General features: G+C 37.1%; 2 protein-coding genes across 2 annotated transcripts in view; one reads left to right on the top strand and one right to left on the bottom strand.

Annotated features, from left to right (window-relative positions):
• LOC141561646 (uncharacterized) overlaps positions 1-20,108 on the bottom strand; it is a 612,565-nt gene that overhangs the window by 26,120 nt on the left and 566,337 nt on the right. The gene's annotated exons all lie outside the window — the stretch shown is intronic.
• Positions 9,471-12,515, top strand: LOC141562090 (galactose-3-O-sulfotransferase 2-like). The gene is made up of 2 exons (XM_074302103.1): positions 9,471-9,836; positions 11,655-12,515. The coding sequence occupies exons 1-2, from the start codon at positions 9,471-9,473 to the stop codon at positions 12,513-12,515; spliced, it is 1,227 nt and encodes a 408-aa protein (XP_074158204.1).

Genomic DNA, 20,108 nt, shown 5'->3' with positions numbered 1-20,108 from the left:
GCCAAATCAGTTCCAATAGAGCAGTAATGAATTGAACCAGCTATACCCAGCGAAAGAACTCTGGGAGCTGATTATGAACCACTACATATAATTCCCAATCCCTATATTTTTGTCTGCCTACATTTTTTAGTTCCTTCACAGGCTAATTGAACACTGTTTCAAAGTCTGATTCTTTTTGTACAGCAAAATAACTGTTTGGACATGTATACATATATTGTATTTAACTTATATTTTCACATATTTAACATGTATTAGTTAACCTGTTATCTGGGGGAAGAGGTGGGAGGAAGGAGGGGAAAACTGAAACAAAAAGTTTTGCAATTGTTAATGCTGGAAAATTACCTATACATAAAAAATGTGTAAAAATAAAAATAAATAAAATTTTAAAAAAACATATGCATGGATAATTTTTTAACATTAACCTTTGCAAAACCTTGTGTTCTAATTATTTCCACTTTCCCCTCACTCTCTCCCCTAGATGGCAAGTAACCCAATATATGTCAAACATGGTAAAAATATGTTAAATCTAACATAACATATTTATACAATTATCTTGCTACACAAGAAAAATCAAATCAAAAAGGAAAAAATGAGAAAGAAAATAAAATTTAAGCAAACAACAACATAAAGAATGAAAATGCTATGTTGTGATCTACACTCAGTTCCCACAGTCCTCTCTCTAGGTATAGATAGAATCTTTATAATATGTTAGTTGCTACAGTCTCCTTGCTAGTGTTTTATTTAAAATTTTTGCATCAATGTCCATTAGAAAAATTGGTATATAGTGTTCTTTCTTTGTTTTGATTCTTCCCAATTTTGGTGTCTCAAACAGATCTGCGTCAGAGAAGGAATTTGGTAGGATCATTTCTTCTCTTCTTCTTCCAGTTTGTGCAGTGTACGAATTAGCTATCTTTTAAATATTCAATAGGATTCACTTACAAATTTATCTAATTGTAGTCTTTATCCTTCCTTTGAAAGTTCATTTATGGCTTGTTCAATTTATTTTTCTTTTTCATTGTTTTATCCATTGTCTGGGGAAATGGCCTCACTCCTTGGTTTTCCCTATCGCCTTCAATATCGAGTGCTGTTCCTTGGTCTGACTTGGCATTGTTGGGAGATATGGGCTGTACTACTCCTTCATATTCTGCCACCTTTGCTGATCCTTCATCCTTTCATGTTCTAGAGAGAGAAACTTCCATCTAGAGTTGGAATTTTTAGAAGAAAGATGCTAGACAAACTGAAGGATTATTATTATTATTAATAAATTCATTGTTAAATGACAGAGAAGAATGAGCTCTATGAATGTATTCTAATTGTGTAACTTCCTCAGAAAGGGGGAAAAATCTGAAAAGCCTATAAATTGGATCATAGAATTTAATACAAGAAAGGAAACTTCATTTCAAGGTATCACTTGCTCTTGATCATAAAGGATGTGTTAAGGTAAGATACAAACCAGTTCTGTTTACTTCACTAGCACAATTTATGTTAGACAAAAAGGAAAGAAAGTATATTTTCTTCATTTTACTCTGAGAACATCTCTTGGGAGGCAACTAGATGGCACAATAGAGTGCCAGACCTGTAGTCAGCAGTACTCATCTTCCTGAGTTCCAATCAGACTTCAGATACTTACTAGCTGTGTGACCCTGGGCAAGTCACTTCATCCTGTTTGCTTCAGTTTCCTCATCTGTAAAATGAGCTGGAGAAGGAAATGCAAACTATTCCTGTATCCTTGCCAAGTAAATCTCAAAAGGGGTCACAAAGAGTTGGATATGATTAAAATGGCTGAATAACAATCTCTTCTTGGCAATAGCAGAAGGAAAATAGCAAAGGAGCAAAGGATGTCTGAGTCTTCACAGACTCATGGCGTGCTATTGGGTAGTTGACCTAGCTGCAAGGGATACCTGCGCAATCTTTCTGATGATAATATACAGGTTCTCCTTTTATTTGGCCACAGTTTGACATTTTGCCTCTAAAACATCTCATCTCTAAGTTGGCATTTTATAAAGACTTCCTAGTGAGACAACTTTGTGATACTCCACAAAGTTTCAAAATTAGCCTAGAATGAAGAGAGAACATATTGCTATAGAGATATCTCTCTGGAGGAAAATAAAATTTTCATTATTTTCATTTATGAATAGAAAAAACATTGGCTTGAAAACCTAGTAAACTAAAAGGGAAAAGGCCATGTTGAAGCATTATTCTGACATCCTGGTCAAGGCTAAAGAACTCAGAGATATAGCTTTATATATATATAAAGCAACAACCAATTATTAGGTGCCTTCTATATTCCAAGCACTGTGCTAAAATGGTTTACAAATGTTATCCCAGTTGATTCTCTCAACAACCCTGTTAGGTAGCTATAATCCCCATTTTACAGTTGAGAAAACTGAGGTGGGCAGAGGTTAAGCCCAGGATTACAGAGCTTAGTGTCTAAAATTGGGTTCAAATTCATGTTTTCCTGACTCCAGGCCCAGCACTCTACATTGTATTATCTTGCTACTTACATTCTAATGGGGAGGTACTTATGTAACACAGTGGATAGTGGGCTGGATCTAAAGTAGAAATCTGAGTTTGAATTCATCCTCAGATACTAGCTGTGTGATCCTGGGCAAGTCCTTTAACTTCTGTCTGTCTCAGTTTCCCTAACTGTATAATGGGGATAATAATAGCACCTACTTCCCAGGGTGATTGTGAGGATAATATTTATAAAGTTCTTAGCACATTGTGTGGCACATAGTAGGTGCTATATAAATGCTAGCTATTATTATTGTTATTGTTATAGGTGACTTTATACAGAGTAACTTAAGAAAGTAAATACAAGACAGGGAGGGAGAACTTCATGTGGAAGATAGTGCTTAAGCTGCACCTTGTAAAAAGAGACTCAGTAAGGGTTGGACTTACTGGAATGCACATATTTTAAGCTGCAACCTCCAAGAGTCCATCACAGTAAGTCAATATTCCCCTCTAGTTTTCTGAACATCCAGTACATTGAATGAATGGAAAATATAACAGGAGGTGCTACATCTAATGACCAAGTCATTTCTTTAAGCCTTGTGAGAGGAGCAGAAGTGAACATGAAAAGTAGATCTGGTTCATGTTGTGTTAGAGGCAAATCTACCGATGGGTAGCTTTTGTCTCTATAAAGTGATGAGGACCACTCTCAAGATCAAAAGGGTGATAAGCCAGCTCGTGCCTGGAAAATGGGATGACACTGATATTGAAACAGAATGGTCAAACTTCTTATAAGAAGCTAAGTTCACAGAGCAGGGCCCAGGAAATGTGTATATTGAGGCCCAGATACTGCTCAGTACATCAAATATAAGCCCTGATGGCATATAGCCAAATGCACCAGTTACTCCCAGCCAATGGGATGGACCTCCAGGATTAATTGCTGGATTTTGTTGAAATATTGAACAGATCCTTACCAAGTGGCATGTGTAGAGGACTCTTACTGAGCTCTCTTGTCCAAGTAAGGTTGATTTATGGGAGAAATCTATCTTAAGGTCTCTACAACAAGTAACAAATCAGAATACGACATTAAATGTAACTTCCCCTCATTTAGAATGGCAGAAACCTAAAAACCAAGAAATCTTGTTGACTATAGAAGAATAAAAAGACACTGAAAAATAAGGAAGATCGTTTTCCTGCCAAAGGGGAGTTTAGGGAGTTCCCACTTCACTGACCAGGATATCCCCAATATGCCTTCCTGGTCAGGACTCTTGACTTAAGAGCCTTCCCTTCCTTCCCTACCTTTGAAACAGAAGTGAAAGCCACATGGCCATCACCAGCACAGAACAGGAACAATCATAATAGTAAAAGTCATTGTCTTTCCACATAAAGGTGAGGTGGCTAAAAAACAAATGAGGGGAATGTCCCAAAGAAACTAAGTGCTACTATATCCTTATTAGATATCCTGGCTGGGTTAAAATAAAGTCAACCTCCCTTAGTTTACTGTTTAATAATTTATCAGTGTCTCATCTCTCCAGTTTCAAGTTCCCCAACTTTCAATGTGAACTAACTAGGTATCCAAGTCAAGCTTACCTCTATCAGATAGGAACTGATTCATACAAACATCTTTTTCCAAGTATTATTATAATTAAGGGGGAAAATTAGCAGAATCTGATCAGGATTAGGGGGTGCCTCTGTTGCTATGGAAACTAACTGGATTACATATAGGACCTCATGGACCACATATCACAGGTTTTCCACTTGTTAAATGTACTCCCGATGAATGTCTGTTGAATTGAATCATGCTGATAGACCAAATTCTGTTGACCAGAATTATAGCAAGGTATGTAACATAACAGGTTCAGAGCAGCCCCCAAAACAGATAGTTCATTCAGTGGAGAAATGCAATGATCAGTCAGTCAGCAGGCTTTAAGGGTTTACTGGAGCATAGGGGGTGTTTGAGAAGACTAGCACCTCTGAGGGGAGGGCATTTTCAAGGCTGCTTAGACACCTTGGGTGTCTACCTGGCGCTCAATTTTCACCAATGGTTCCAAGAAGTTGTTCGATGCTCAGCTTGGCAGAAAAGCTAAACCAGATGGAAGGTAGACAAACCCCATCACTGGTGAGAGGTTGGGAGGTGGGGGGAGGGGTGTATTCTGAGCGAGTGAAGACCTCCCCCAACAGAATGGGTAGCTGAGAACAGTCTGTCCAATGGCCCCGAAGGTGGCTGAAGCGGGCATTGTGGAGTGCTGAGAGCCTAGTCAGACAGCAAAGACGCCAAGGTCATCTGGCTCATTCTAGGTCATCATCAGTTGTCTCGGCTCCAATGGCTGTGGAAGATAAAATGAGGCTGAACTCTTTGTGTGACTCTGCCTCATTTAAATCTATTCGGGTACAGACTAAGACATCATACCATCATATCATCTGAGGCTTCAGAAATGGACAAACAAAAAAAATGGCTTGTGGGCCAGGCAGCAATGTCCAGAGTGCTGGACTGGAGTCATGAAGGCCTGAATCCGAATCCAGCCTCAGACACTTCACTCTATGACCCTGGGGGGATTACCAAAGAAGGAAACAGCAAACCAAGCCATTGTCTGCCCCAAGAAAATCCTATAGACTGAAGGGCCCATGGAGCCACAAAGAGTCAGACCCAAACAACAAATACACTTGGCATGATGTTGAGGAATACAATATGTAATACAAATACAAGCAAAAAGGAAGATGATCACACAGAAAAGGAATTACAAATCATAGACTAGGATGATGAGAATTAGCAGCATGGTAGAAAAGCCTGAGGAGAAATGAAGACATAGATGGAGGGCCTCCTTAAATGCCCTGGAAATCTTGGGAGGAACTGGTCCATCAGAGGGAGAGGTTGCTGACTTAAAGAATATTTCCAAAGGGTGAATACCAGGGTTTACTAAGACTTCCTGAAGTTTCTGGAGGGTGGAGAAGAAAAGTTCAGGGTATATAGTCTAATGAGAAAGGAAGGAAGAGAATTCACTTTCTGAACCTACAATCCTTAACATTCTTTTTCAGTTGCCATATACTCAGAGATTGTTCTTTAGCACATGCTTTACCTTAAAGACACAGTCACTTCACTATGGGATGCAGACATCCGAAGTACAAGCTGTGTTAAATTATAGGTTTGCATTCTCTTTTTTTGGTTCAATTTACCCTATCCTAACTCAGAAAGGGCAATTAGAGAAGAGCAAGCAGAATCATCAATTAAGGGCTAAAGAAAATTTTAGAAATGATGGAGGACTTGTATGAACTGAATTAAATGAGCAGACCCAGGAAAACAATTTTTACAATAATAACATCATAATGCAAACAAGTTTGAAAGCTGTAAGGACAATGGTTAGTAACATGACCATTCTGGAAAACTTGAGGATGACAACATATTCTGCATGACAGAAAGGTAATGTATCTGTGAAGCAAAACGAGACTTGCATATTTTCATATACAGTCAATGAAGGAGTTTGTTTTGACTCTGCATATTTGTGGATTTTTTTTCCAGTGGGATGGAAGGTAGGAAGGAAAGAAAATAAATTTATATTATTTTTTTAAAAAACAGAAAAGGGATATTATCGCTATAGAATATTACATGTACTTTGAGGTCACTATATTATGTTTTATTCAATTGTTTTACTCTGTTACAAGAGCTCTCAAGAACTGGAAGTGTTTATGATGTATAAACAAAACATATCAATAAAACTTTAAAAATCATTAAGTCCAGACTCTTCATTCTACAGAAGAGAAGACAGAAGCTGAGAGTGGTTAAATGACTTGCTTAGAGTCACACAACTGGTAAGAGTCTAAGGCAAGATTTGAACACAAAAACTCCTGTTTCCAAGCCCAACTCAACTCAAGAGCAGGCCAAGTCTGCCAAGAATAACCCAAACCAGATTTAAATGTAGTTGGGAAGTATTTAACAAAATAAATTAAAACACAATAAAACATAATGTTACTATGTGGCTTTCTAAGTCAATGTGATCCTTATATAGAGTTTAGTAGCCCTGTTTCTATTTGACTTTGACACCATTGCCAATCATCTCATGGATGTTACTATCCTTCCAATTCATGTAGAACCAGATGCAGGAATTTAGAGAAGACTTTAGAAGACTGGGAGTGAGGGGACCAGCCAAAATAATTATCTTCAGATTTTTGAAAACCTACTAGTTGTGTAATCCTGTGCAAATCCATTAACCAGTTTACTCATCTATAAAATGAGCCATAGAAGGAAATGAGAAAACCATTCCAGAATTTTTGCCCAAAAAATCCCAAATAGTGCCATGGAGAGTCACTGAAAAATGACTGAACAACAACAACAACAAAAAATTAGTCTTGTTCTGTCTGACTTTGGTGGCCAGAATTAGGAGTGACAACAAGTCAAAGATATAATAGGCTTCATATCAGGAACAATTACCTAATAGTTAGAACTAATCAAATAGCATACCTCAATGCAGCCCAATTGAAGTCCCACATCCTCCATGAAGCTTCCCCTAACTAATAATTCTATTCTACCTTCATATAAGGGCTAAGCAATACAGGAAGATTTGGAGCCACGTCATCTCACCCCAAAGCCAGGGCTCAGTCCATTGTATCACCACTCAAAAGGATGTGGCCACTGAGTTTTTAGAATCAAACATTTCCAAGGACAGAACATCCACTGTAAGGATTCCTTGGTGTTCTAATAAGACACATTACAAGTCCATACCCCTGTAAGCACATTTTAAAGAGATACATGAAACAGCAAAGACTCTCAAGAGACAGATGAACACGGAATCCCAAAGATGGAAGGTATGGGACAAACCATTAAGGCTCCAAAGGGCCTCAAAGCTGGGCCATTTATTTGTATGTGGCTCTTTGGAAAGGTTTCCATTTCAGTTGCTTTTCACCAGCAAACTCTAGGCCAAAACAAACCTTTTAGGCAATGAAAAGTTCTTTCTTGAGTGCCTCCCCCCCGCCCCCGCCATGGCTTTATCTTCTTCAAATAGAGATTTGCCTTGGAAAGCACATATCTTGGCATTTAGAAAAAGGCCATGTGGCATTGAGGAAATCGGGTGAGGAGGTGGAGTCACTGACATTAATAAAGCATTGGCTGTGGATATTGGTGTATAATCCAGGTGCATTTGATTATATAAAACTCCATATAGATAAGAGCCTTATGTTGAGCCTTCTCTTATCTGCTGTATTACTGGCACTTAAACAAATTGAGACCTTTTAAAAACTTCCATTATCTTGAAAAACAAATAAACCAATATCTAAAAGTGAACAAGAAATTCCTGGTAAGTCATTTTTTAATTTGATTTATTTTAATAAATAAAAATCTATGGGAGAGAAAACATACATATATACAAGGATGAACAAAATAAATGTAAGATAACTTCAGGAGGAATGGAACCACTATTATATTTAACAAATGAGAACATGTCAAAGAGGGCATTTACTTAGCTAAACTTATCAATTATTGCTTTAAAAAAAATTCAATCCTGATTTTTTTTTTTGTTTGCTTGTTTTTCCACAGAAAGGCCCAGCTGGTGCCCAAAACCCAGCTTGGGAGATTCTGGATTTTCATCACTTTCATTAGCATTCTCTGCATTTCTCTCCAGATACTGGGAAATTTCCAACAAATAAGGTAGTATGAGAATGGGATTCCATGGATAGGGAGCAGGATAGAAATCCTAAGCTCAGTCTGAATTAACAGTACAAAGGCCATATTGTTTTCTAGGTCAAAAGATGTCACACATTGCAGGTCCAAACACCCTTTAGCACTGTAATCCCATTTTAAAGAGAAAAACACCAGAGACTCAAGAGAAGAATAACCACAGAATCCCAAGATTGGAAGGCATGAGACAAACCATTTGGGGGAAAAACACATGGCAAAATGACCTAATGGATAGAATTCTGGGCTTGAAATTAGGAAAGAATGGGTCCACATTTTTCCTGTAACTTAATAGTTATGTGACCTTGGACAAGACACTGAGCCTCTCTCATTTGCCCAATCTTAAAATGGAGATCCATAAAGAAAAACACATCTCAAAGATATTTTGAAGATCAAGTGAGATAACATATAAAAGTATTTGCAAGCCTTAAAGCACTGTAGCAATGCAAGTTGTTGTTTTTTAAGCTTTCTGTGCCTCAGTTTCCCTATCTATAAAAGGCAAGGTGAGGTTACTACCTCAGAGTCATTGTGAGGCTTAATGATACTTTGTCTCAAATGTTGAAAAAAGCTTTGCCCAGGGGGTAGCTAGGTGGTGCAGTGGATAGAACACCAGCCTTGAATTCAGGAGGACCCGAGTTCAAATCTGATCTCAGATACTTAACACTTCCTAGCTGTGTGACCCTGGGCAAGTCACTTAACCCCAGCCTCAGGAAAAAAAAAAAAAAAAAAAGAAAAGAAAAGAAAAAGAAAAAAGCTTTGCCCATATAAATGAAGGTTGTTGTCATTATTAGGTTTATTCATAACATTGATCTTCTCACTTTCTAACTGCAGTTGCAAACAGGAAATCAAACATCTCATCCTTCAGCAAAATATCAACCTCCCACAGACTTCGCAGGTTCAGAAGAACTGCAATTCCACATTGTCCCTTCATCCCTTGAATAGGGTTCCCATCAGTCACACTGAAACAATCCCAACTCAAGTCTCTCTCCAGAGAATGAAGCAGAACAAAACACTCAATCCCACTTTGCAAATGCAGAATGACCTGAGTTACTCAGAGGAGAATGCCTTAGTTGATTTATGGTGGCTTTCTTCTTCCTCCAAGCATCCAAAACCTTCATTGTGGGGTTCTAAAAAAGTAGCCAAGGCTAAAGATTGGACTCCTCCTCAGATCAAGAGCTCTAAGCCCCTTCCTAAGGCTGCACAGATGATGAATAGAAAAAGAGAGTTGGGAAAGAAAATAGAGATGGTTGTGAGTCCTGCAAGCAGATCCTTTGACTCAGTAGGTGGGTCACAACAGAATCACCCTCAGAGCACAATCCCAAAATATGGTAGGGGCCAATCTCAAGGAAAAATCATGAAAGATTCTCTATTCAGACAAAAAATACCACTTAAAGATCCGATTACAAGGTCCAGGACATCACTTACACCGTTTCTGGACCCTGGTTTGCCAGATGGCCTTGCCTCTTCCCACAAGGCAGCCTGCACAAGCAAAACCCACATCTTTTTTCTGAAGGTCCACAAGAGTGCCAGCAGCACCATCATGAACATTCTCTTCCGTTTTGGAGAGCAGCGAAATCTCACCTTTGCTCTTCCAACCAACCAGAACAGTCAACTCTTCTACCCTTTCTATTTTGTGGCTGAGGTAGTGGAGGGGTTCACAGATGGCACAAGCCCTTCATTTGACATCATGTGTCACCACTTGAGGTTCTTGCAAACAGAGGTAAGTTCCAGGAGTTTGGAGAGGGGAGAGAAGAAGAAAATTATACTGACTTTCCCTCTTGATTTCATATCCACAACTCAATGAGAAATCACAATGAAGAGGGCACTGGCTTTGGAGTCAGTGGACTTTAGTTTAAATCTTCCTCCACTGACACTTACTACCTATGTGACCTTGCTCACAAGTTACTTAAGTTCTCTGGGACTCAGTTTCTTCATCTGGCAAAACAAGATAGATGAACTTAGAAAGTTATGGGGAGGGGCAAATAGATGGTGCAGTGGATAGAGTACCAGCCCTGACATCAGGAGGGCCTGCATTCAAATCTGCCTCAGACATGTAATACATCCTAGTTGTGTGATCCTGGGCTAGTCACTTAATCCCAAATGCTTCAGCAAAAAAAAAAAAAATTATAGGTATCCCTTCAAGATTTTAATACATGATCATATGATCCATATTGTTCACCAAAAAAGATATCCAAATGACTTGTATTTGCTAAGAACAGCAAGGGAACAACTTTTTTGTATCCAAACCACTAATTTTCAATATCAACAAGTCAATGATTGAAGCCAAAAAATATATATATGTATGTATACTAACCAAATACTACTTTGAAAGGTTTGGATTCTTAGAATAAAAAACACATTTAAAATGATTTAGACAATTGTACTTGTCTCTAAGACTTGTTAGTAGTTTAACCACTTGCATAAACTAATATCATCTTACATTTCAATAAACATTCAAGAAGCTACTAATAAACTAGTTTGGGAAGAAACAAACAGCAATGTGATTAGTAGCTAGAGTTGACTTCAGAGTCAGCTGGGTTGACATGGGTTCAATTCCCAACTCTCTAATACTTTAAAGTTGCAAGAGTTGTCCCTCTGCATCGATAGACATTTTAGCACAGTTCCTAGCATATAGTAGGTGCTTAATAAATGCTTACTATTATTGTTAGCACTACTGTCTATCTACACAGGTTACTTATACCTTCGGAATCTAATACTTAATGTGCAACAAGAAAATGGTATTTACACACACATATTGTATCTAGGTTATACTGTAACACATGTAAAATGTATGGGATTGCCTGTCATCGGGGGGAGGGAATAAAGGGAGGGAGGGGATAATTTGGAAAAATGAATACAAGGGATAATGTTATAAATAAATAAATAAATGCTTACTATTGATTTCTTCATGAGAAATTCCCTATACTAATGAAATTAAACACACAAACATATATACACATATTGCCATTAACCTACAGGGGGAAAAACAAAAAGGTATGAAATAATAACTACTTTCAAGGAGCTTATAGTCTACCGAAAATCAAGTTTAAGAAATTGCTTATTGATCTCCAGGGCATGTATACAAAGCTAATGGTTATATTCTATTTTAAAATGTTTTATAATGTAGCAATGTTTTCACATGATATCTTCATATATGATCTTTGGAGGTAGGTAGTACAAATATTCCCATTTCACAGATAGGGACAAGGAAGATCTAAAAAGTTGCAATTTGTCAACCTGACAGCCAGTAAATGATGTATTCCAGGTGTTTGGGCTCCAACCAAAGCTAAGGCTCCTCTCACAATGTCATACATTCCACAAATGATATCATCATGAATTTTACAGCTATAGGGGTCTCCAGTGGTTAGGGTCTCCAAGCAAATGAAGACAATTCTACTTTTAAAGTCCTTCTAAGAAATAGCTCATTGCATCGAACAGTGCTTAGCCAGGAAGTTTTTTCAGCTTTTTAACCTAAATCTCAAGCCAATCCAAACCCATTTCTGAATGAATTTCTTGACTCTGACTTTTTTTTTTCCAGGTCCAGAGGGTCATGCCAAATGACACCTTCTACTTCTCCATCATGCGAAATCCTATTCACCTCATGGAGTCATCTTTCTCATACTTCAAGGGCAGCTCTTCCTTTTTCAATGCCAAAAGCCTGGATGACTTCTTAAACAACACGAGCAAATTCTACGATCCCCTGAAAACTGACAGCCATTACAGCAGAAATCTCATGGCCTTTGACTTTGGTTTCAACCACAACAGCAAGGCCTCAGCCCAGCACACTCAGCTGCTTACTCGGGTCATTGAAAGGCAGTTTGATCTTATCTTGATTGCAGAATATTTTGATGAATCCATGGTACTACTAAAAGATGCCCTGTGCTGGAGCCTAGATGATGTTGTGTCATTCCCCATCAATCAGCAAGACACTTCTTACCGTTCCACACTCTCCCCCAGAACTATTCAGAAGATCAAGAGCTGGAACAAGCTGGACTGGGAGCTCTACCTTCATTTCAATCGGACCTTCTGGGAAAGAATTAACCAGAGCATGAGCAGGGAGTACCTGCAGCAAGAGGTGACTGCCCTGAGGAAGCGGAGGAAACAACTGGCAAAGATCTGCCTCCAGAGGGAACAAAGCGTCCATTCCTGGGACATCGAGGACAAATTGCTAAAGCCATTCCAGTACGGGAGAACTAGAATTCTTGGCTACAACTTAAGGCATGGGTTAGATGAGACAACCAAGCAGGCCTGCCGGAGCTTTATCATGCCTGAACTCCAGTATAGTAAAAGACTATATGAGAGACAATTTCCCCAAAAAGCTCTATGGCTCAGCCAGACAAAGAAACATTCCAAGACCCACAGCAAGAAGAAAGAGAGACCTCTCAAGAGCCATTCCTAAACATCTGAAGGACCTTTTTTCTGATCCGAGATTTGACTGATTCAGAACCAGGAGAGGATACTGATGATGGGCTCCTGTGGTCCATCAGCATTCTGTGGTCATGCTCAAAAGGTCCATGTTCTGGACCCTCTGCTGAGTACTGAACAACATTAGTTGAATAATTTACAATCTGGGGGCTGGATACATGAAATAGTGAACTAAACACACATGGGATTCTTTAGAAGTTAAATAGGAGTATGAAAGCTCTCAGACAAATAGAAACTTGGATTTTCTCCATTTTCTCCCCCTGAAGAGAGTCCTAAAGAAATAGACGACATATTCCTCAAAATACCTTGAATATTTGAGATCAAATATATAATACTAAATGTTTTATCCCTAGCATTAGATTAATGGACATATGTACCCTTCTCCCTGGCACAGGTTTATTCTAAGGATAACACTGAGCTTTGGCTAAAATAAGAACATGATCTTCAAGTAATCCCATAACACAGTAAGTGACCAGGTATGGAAAACTGTCATGACAATTTAAACACTGAGCAGTTTATTAGGGGAGATGATTGGGGGAGGCAGGGGAGTCTAAAAATAGAAGGATCCAACATCTGATGTCTGAAAATTATTATTGATTGGAAAAGTGGACTTTTCCACTGTTGACCAGGAGACCAAAAAAAAAAAAAAAAAAAAAAGTACTGGCTGCCTATTAAGGACTTTTATCTTAACATCTTCTTAGCATCATCTTTATGATTTTTATAACAACTGATAAATATGTAAATTGTCATAAAAAGAGTAGATGGACCTTTACAACAGTTCCCAAGCCTAGAAATAATTTCTCTTTTGCCTAATAGGATCAGTGTCTCTGCTATCCCACACTCTAGACTATTTGCTCAGCAAATAAGGAAAGAAAGCAGACAAATATGATTCCCCCATTGTTTGTCCCAGCTTGCAAAGCTGTTTTCAAATGTCTGCCAATTCTTATACAGCGACTCTCTCAAAAGAGCAGAGATATCACCAGTATTTATCATGGCCCTGTGAAATTGGAAATTCCCTTTCTTTTTTTATTTAATTTTTTATTATAGCTTTTTATTTACAAGATATATACATGGGTAATTTTTCAGCATTGACAATTGCAAGACCTTTTGTTCCAACTTTTCCCATCCTTCCACCCATCCCTTCCCCGAGATGGCAGGTTGACCAACACATGTTAAATATGTTAAAGTATATATGTATACATGTCCATACAGTTTTTTGCTGTATGAAAAGAATTGAACTTTGAAAAAGTGTACAATTACCCTGTGAAGGAAATAAAAAACGCAGGCAGACAAAAATAAAGGGATTGGGAATTCTATGTAGTGGTTCATAGTCATCTCCCAGAGTTCTTTCACTGGGTGTAGCTGGTTCAGTTCATTACTGCTCTATTGGAACTGATTTGGTTCATCTCATTGTTGAAAATGGCCACATCCATCAGAATTGATCATCATATGGTATTGTTGTTGAAGTATACAATGATCTCCTGGTCCTGCTCATTTCACTCAGCATCAGTTCATGTAAGTCTCTCCAGGCCTTTCTGAAATCATCCTGTTGGTCATTTCTTACAGAATAATAATATTTCATAATATTCATATACAACTTATTCAGCCATTCTCCAATTGATGGATATCCACTCTGTTTCCAGTTTCTGGCCACTACAAAGAGGGCTGCCACAAACATTCTTGTACATACAGGTCCCTTTCCCTTTAAAATCTCTTTGGGATATAAGCCCAGCAGTAATACTGCTGGATCAAAGGGTATGCAAATTGCTCTCCAGAATGACAGGATGTATTCACAATTTCACCAACAATGTATTCCAGCCTTCCTACATCTCCTCCAACATTCTGCATTATCTTTCCCTGTCATTCTAACTAATTTGACAGGTGTGTAGTGGTATCTCAGAGTTGTCTTAATTTGCATTTCTCTGATTAATAATGACTTGGAGCATTTTTTCATATGGCTAGAAATAGTTTCAATTTCTTCATCTGAGAATTGTCTGTTCATATCCTTTGACCATTTATCAATTGGAGAATGGCTTGATTTCTTATAAATTAGAGTCAATTCTCTATATCTTTTGGAAATGGGGCCTTTACCTTTGATTGTAAAAATGTTTTCCCAGTTTATTGCTTCCCTTATAATTTTGTCTGCATTAGTTTTGTTTGTACAAAAACTTTTCAATTTGATATAATCAAAATTTTCTATTTTGTGATCAATAATGATCTCTAGTTCCTCTTTGGTCATAAATTCCTTCCTTTTCCACAGGTCTGAGAGGTAAACTATCCTATGTTCTTCTAATTTATTTATAATCTCGTTCTTTATGCCTAAGTCATGAACCCATTTTGACCTTATTTTGGTGTGTGGTGTTAAGTGTGGGTCGATGCCTAGTTTCTGCCGTACTAATTTCAAATTTTCCCAGTAGTTTTTGTCAAACAGCAAGTTCTTATCCCAAAATCTGGGATCTTTGGGTTTGTCAAACAATAAATTATTAAAGTTATTGACGGTTTTGTCCTTTGAACCTAACCTATTCCACTGATCAACTAGTCTATTTCTTAGCCAATACCAAATAGTTTTGGTAACCACTGCTTTATAATATAATTTTAGATCTGGTACAGCTAGGCCACCTTCATTTGACTTCTTTTGTCATTAATTCCCTTGAAATTCTTGATCTTTTGTTTTTCCATATGAACTTTGTTGTTATTTTTTTCTAGGTCATTAAAAGTTTTTTGGGAGTCTGATTGGTATAGCACTAAATAAATAGATTAGTTTGGATAGTATTGTCATTTTTATTATATTTGCTTGCCCTATCCAAGAGCATTTAATATTTTTCTAATTGGTTAGATCTGATTTTATTTATGTGGGAAATGTCTTGTAGTTTTGCTCATATAGTTTCTGATTTTCCCTTAGCAGATAGATTCCCAAATATTTTATGCTATTGGTAGTTACTTTAAATGGAATTTCTCTTTGTAACTCTGTTGGATTTTTTTAGTGATATATAAGAATGCTGATGTGGGTTTATTTTGTATCCTGCAACTTTGCTAAAGGTGTGGATTATTTCTAGTAACTTTTTAGCAGAATCTCTGGGGTTCTCTAAGTATACCATCATATCATCAGCAAAGAGTGATAATTTGGTTTCCTCATTACCTACTCTAATTCCTTTAATCTCTTTCTTAACTCTTATTGCCAAAGCTAGCATTTCTAATACAATATTGAATAGTAATGGTGATAGTGGGCAACCTTATTTCACTCCTGATCTTATTGAGAATGGTTCCAGTTTATCCCCATTACATATGATGCTTACTGATGGTTTTAAATAGATACTACTGATTATTTTAAGGAAAAGTCCATTTATTTCTATACTTTCAAGTGTTTTTAATATAAATGGATGTTGAATTTTATCAAATGCTTTTTCTGCATCTCTTGAGCTGATCATATGATTTTTGTTAATTTGGTTATTAATATGGTCAATTATACTAATAGTTTTCCTAATATTGAACCAGCCCTGCATTCCTGGTATAAATCCTACTTGATCATGGTGTATTATCCTGGGGACGATTTTCTGTAGTCTTTTTGCTAATATCTTATTTAAGATTTTAGCATCAATATTCATTAGGGAGACTGGTCTATAATTTTCTTTCTCTGTTTTCAACCTACCTAGTTTAGGTATCAGTACCATGTATGTGTCATAAAAGGAATTGGGTAGGATTTCTTCATTCCCTATTTTTTCAAATAGCTTATATAGCATTGGGGCTAATTGTTCTTTAAACGTTTGGTAGAATTCACATGTAAATCCATCTGTTCCTGGGGATTTTTTCTTAGGGAGTTGATTAATAGTTTATTCTATTTCTTTTTCTGAAATGGGACTATTTAAGCAATTTACTTCCTCCTCTGTTAATCTGGGAAGCCTATATTTTGAAAGTAGTCATCCATTTCACTTAGGTTATCAAATTTATTGGCATAAATTTGGGCAGAGTAACTCCTTATTATTGCTCTAATTTCCTCTTCATTGGTAGAAAGTTCTCCCTTTTCATTTTTAAGGCTAACAATTTGATTTTTCCTCTTTCCTTTTTCTAATCAGATTTACCAAGGGTTTACCTATTTTATTGGTTTTTTTTTTTATAAAACCAACTCTTATTTTTATTTATTAATTCAATAGTTTTTTTAACTTTCAATATTATTTTCTCCTTTTAATTTTAGAATTTCAAGTATTTGATTGGAGGTTTTTAATTTGGTCTTTTTCTAGCTTTTTAAGTTGCAAGCCCAATTCATTGATCTTCTCTTTCTCTGTTTTATTCAAGTAAGCCTCTAAAGATATAAAATTTCCCCTTATTACCGCTTTGGCTGCATCCCACAAATTTTGGTATAATGTCTCATCGTTGTCAATATTTTGAGTGAAATTATTGTGTCTATAATTTGATGTTTAACCCAATCATTCTTTAAGATGAGATTATTTAATTTCTAATTACTTTTTGGTCTATTTACCCCTAACTTTTTGTTGAATGTAGTTTTTATTGCATTGTGATCTGAAAAGAAAGCATTTACTATTTCTTCCTTCCTGCATTTAATTTTGAGGTCTTTATGTCCTAATACATGGTCAGTTTTTGTATAGGTTCCATGAACTGCTGAGAAGAAAGTATACTCCTGTCACCATTCAGTTTTCTCCAAAGATCTATCATACCTAACTTTTCTAATATTTACCTCTGTGAAATTGGCAACTCCCTTTCTTCAAAAAACTGAGGCTCAAAAAAAGGAAATACATGGCATGGTCACATACCTAAATTGATCTTGCAAGAGAGAGAGTCCTGCCATCATTCAACTGGCAGTGAGTACCTTTGGGCCAGTGCTATACTAGGCTATATATGTATATGTGTATACACACACACACGCACATACATTTTAGACCAGACCTGTGATTTTTCAATGTGGGATATTTCCAGTATGGAAATTTCCCCAGTGACTGAGACTGGCAATTTGCCTATAACTTAAAAGAGTTGTTCAAGAAAATTGCCCATGTCACAGCTAGTATATTTTAGAGGCAGGATTTTTTTAGACTTAAGACCTGAGCCCAGGTTTTCCTGTTCCAAAGCCAGCCCCTTTATTCACTCAATTATGGTAACTCTCACTAAATGTTATAAGAGATACAAAAGAACACATATTTTTTGAAGAGTCTAGTTAGAGAGATAAGATGGGTATTCATGAAACAAGATAATAAAATAACTAGGCAATCTGCCATCCACATAACTAACCTTCCTCCCCAATTGTCATTCCTACTTGCTAAATGCAAGTTCTGATTTTTCTCTCCCACCCAACTGTTTCCAAATCCAATCCTCCATCCCAATCTTAATTTTTCCATAATGCAAATAATTGCCCTTTTCTATTACTATTTAATGAGCTTCCTACCGTGTTTCCCCGATAATAAGACACTGTCTTATTATTTTTTTGGGACTAAAAAACACCAGAGGGCTTATTTTCAGGGGAGGGCTTATTTTATCCTCCATCATGCCCCTTTTATCCTCCATCATGCCCATTTTAGCCTCCATCATGCCCCTTTTATCCTCCATCATGCCCATTTTAGCCTCCATCATGCCCCTTTTAGCCTCCATCATGCCCCCTGAGTGCTTATTTTATTCTCCATCGCTTACTGAACTTACCGAGTTTTTAGATGGTCCTGTCTCAGCTCTACTCCACGGCGCTGCTCTCAGTAGCGCCAGCAAGCAAATCACCAGGGAAGAAGAGGATGACGCGCTCACTGCTGCAGCTCTGATTGGATGCAGCTCGGAGCGCGACGTGCGTTTCACCCGGGAGGGGAGGGCGGCGCTGCTTACTGAAGGTACCGCTACGCAGCATATAGCGCAGGGGATCACCATGATGACCGTTTTCATAGTAAGTTCGATAGGGCTTATTTTCGGGGGAGGGCTTATTTTAGCGGAATATTAAAGAGTATGTGGGTGTCTTATTTTCAGGATAGGTCTTATTATCGGGGAAACACGGTATATACAATGATCTAAAACCTATAGCTTCCTTCTTTTGTACTACTTCAATTCTTTTGCAGGATGCTCCCACTTAAAAATTCCCTATTTCCATGATTGTAATCTAGTTGGTTCTATCATCTTTCTCAGTTCCTTCCATTTATTTCCCATTGCATTTTCAGGTATAACTTTCTCATTCCTACATTAACTTTTCCCCTCCACAAATCCCATTCCATTGCCCTTGCTCATATTTCCTGGTTTTCCTCTTCTTTCCTTATCTGTTGACTCTTTTCAGCTTCTTATTCCCTCCAACATCTACATTTCTAAAAAATATTGGAGATAAGGCTCTCTTCCACCTTCTCAGCTTCAGCCATTTCCTAAAGATCTAGTTTGAAGACCCACATCATTGGTAGCAAACTTTGCTTTAGTCAGGCTTCACACATAATGCTTTATAGCCTTCTAGTTGATAATGCTTCCCCCCAACTTGGAAATAATTTTATATTTACTGTGTATGTGTTTTATGTTATTTACCTGTGCACATTTTTTTCTCTTAGTAGAAAGTAAATTCCTTGAGACCAGGGACTGTTATGAATTTTTTTGAGAAGTAAATTCAGTTTAGTAAAGGAAGATGACAAGTACAAACTTTAAGGTAAGATACCCAAATGAAAATAACCTAGTATGCAGGGCTAGAGACATATAGATTTAGGAATCTAGTAATGTTAGAAACTATGGGAAGGGATGATTTAATCTGAGACTGGGGAGGGATCAATAGAAGCAAAAGTGAAAAGAGAACTGAGTCAAAAAGAATTTTGCCGTTTGGAGATGGGAAGAAGAACAAGATAAAAAAAACAGATGATTAGAGAGAGCAATAGGAGAAAAGAATAAGGAACCAAAAAAAGGAAGATATATATGTATATATATATATATATATATATATATATATATATACATATATATATATATATATATATACACACACATATCAAATGGTTTAGTATGGCAAAGAAATGATCATTGTACCAGGTCAAAAAAAAGTTCACGGATGAACTTAAAGGGTACAATTTTATATCATAATGGGATGGAAGTAGGGAATGTAGAAGGAAAACAGACAGTAAGGAGCTTGAACAATTTGAGAAATTTAGCTATCCACTGGATAATACTGGACTATAGTTGGTAGGAAATATATATATATATAATATATAGTTGGTAGGCCAGGAAAAGATTAAAACATTGGACAATGGAATGTGGAATGTGTCCACTGAAGGGAACAAATAAGAAATTAGCTAAGATGATATAGGGGTAGGTATAGGAGCTGAGTCTAGATTCTGGTGGTGAGGAGTAATTAAAAAAGGAGTTTTAGAGAGAAGGAAAGAAAAGACATTTCCCCATTTGAAAATAAAGGGAAGGCTGAAGAAATGCAAAGAAAAGACATAACTGGGTATTATCTGATGGAAGGCAAACTTTACTCACTGGAGCCTTTTACTCAAATGGAGAATTATCTCTCTTTTGTGAGACAACTTATTCATAGAATTATTTCAGCTTTTTTGTTAGTCAGACATAAAACAGAACATAGCACATAAACCCTTAAAGTCTTTCTTTTTTT

The sequence above is a fragment of the Sminthopsis crassicaudata genome, chromosome 3, assembly GCF_048593235.1.
Source record: "Sminthopsis crassicaudata isolate SCR6 chromosome 3, ASM4859323v1, whole genome shotgun sequence".
NCBI lineage: Eukaryota > Metazoa > Chordata > Mammalia > Dasyuromorphia > Dasyuridae > Sminthopsis > Sminthopsis crassicaudata.
Note: the sequence above shows the minus strand (reverse complement) of the source record. Positions and strands in the feature narration are given on the sequence as shown.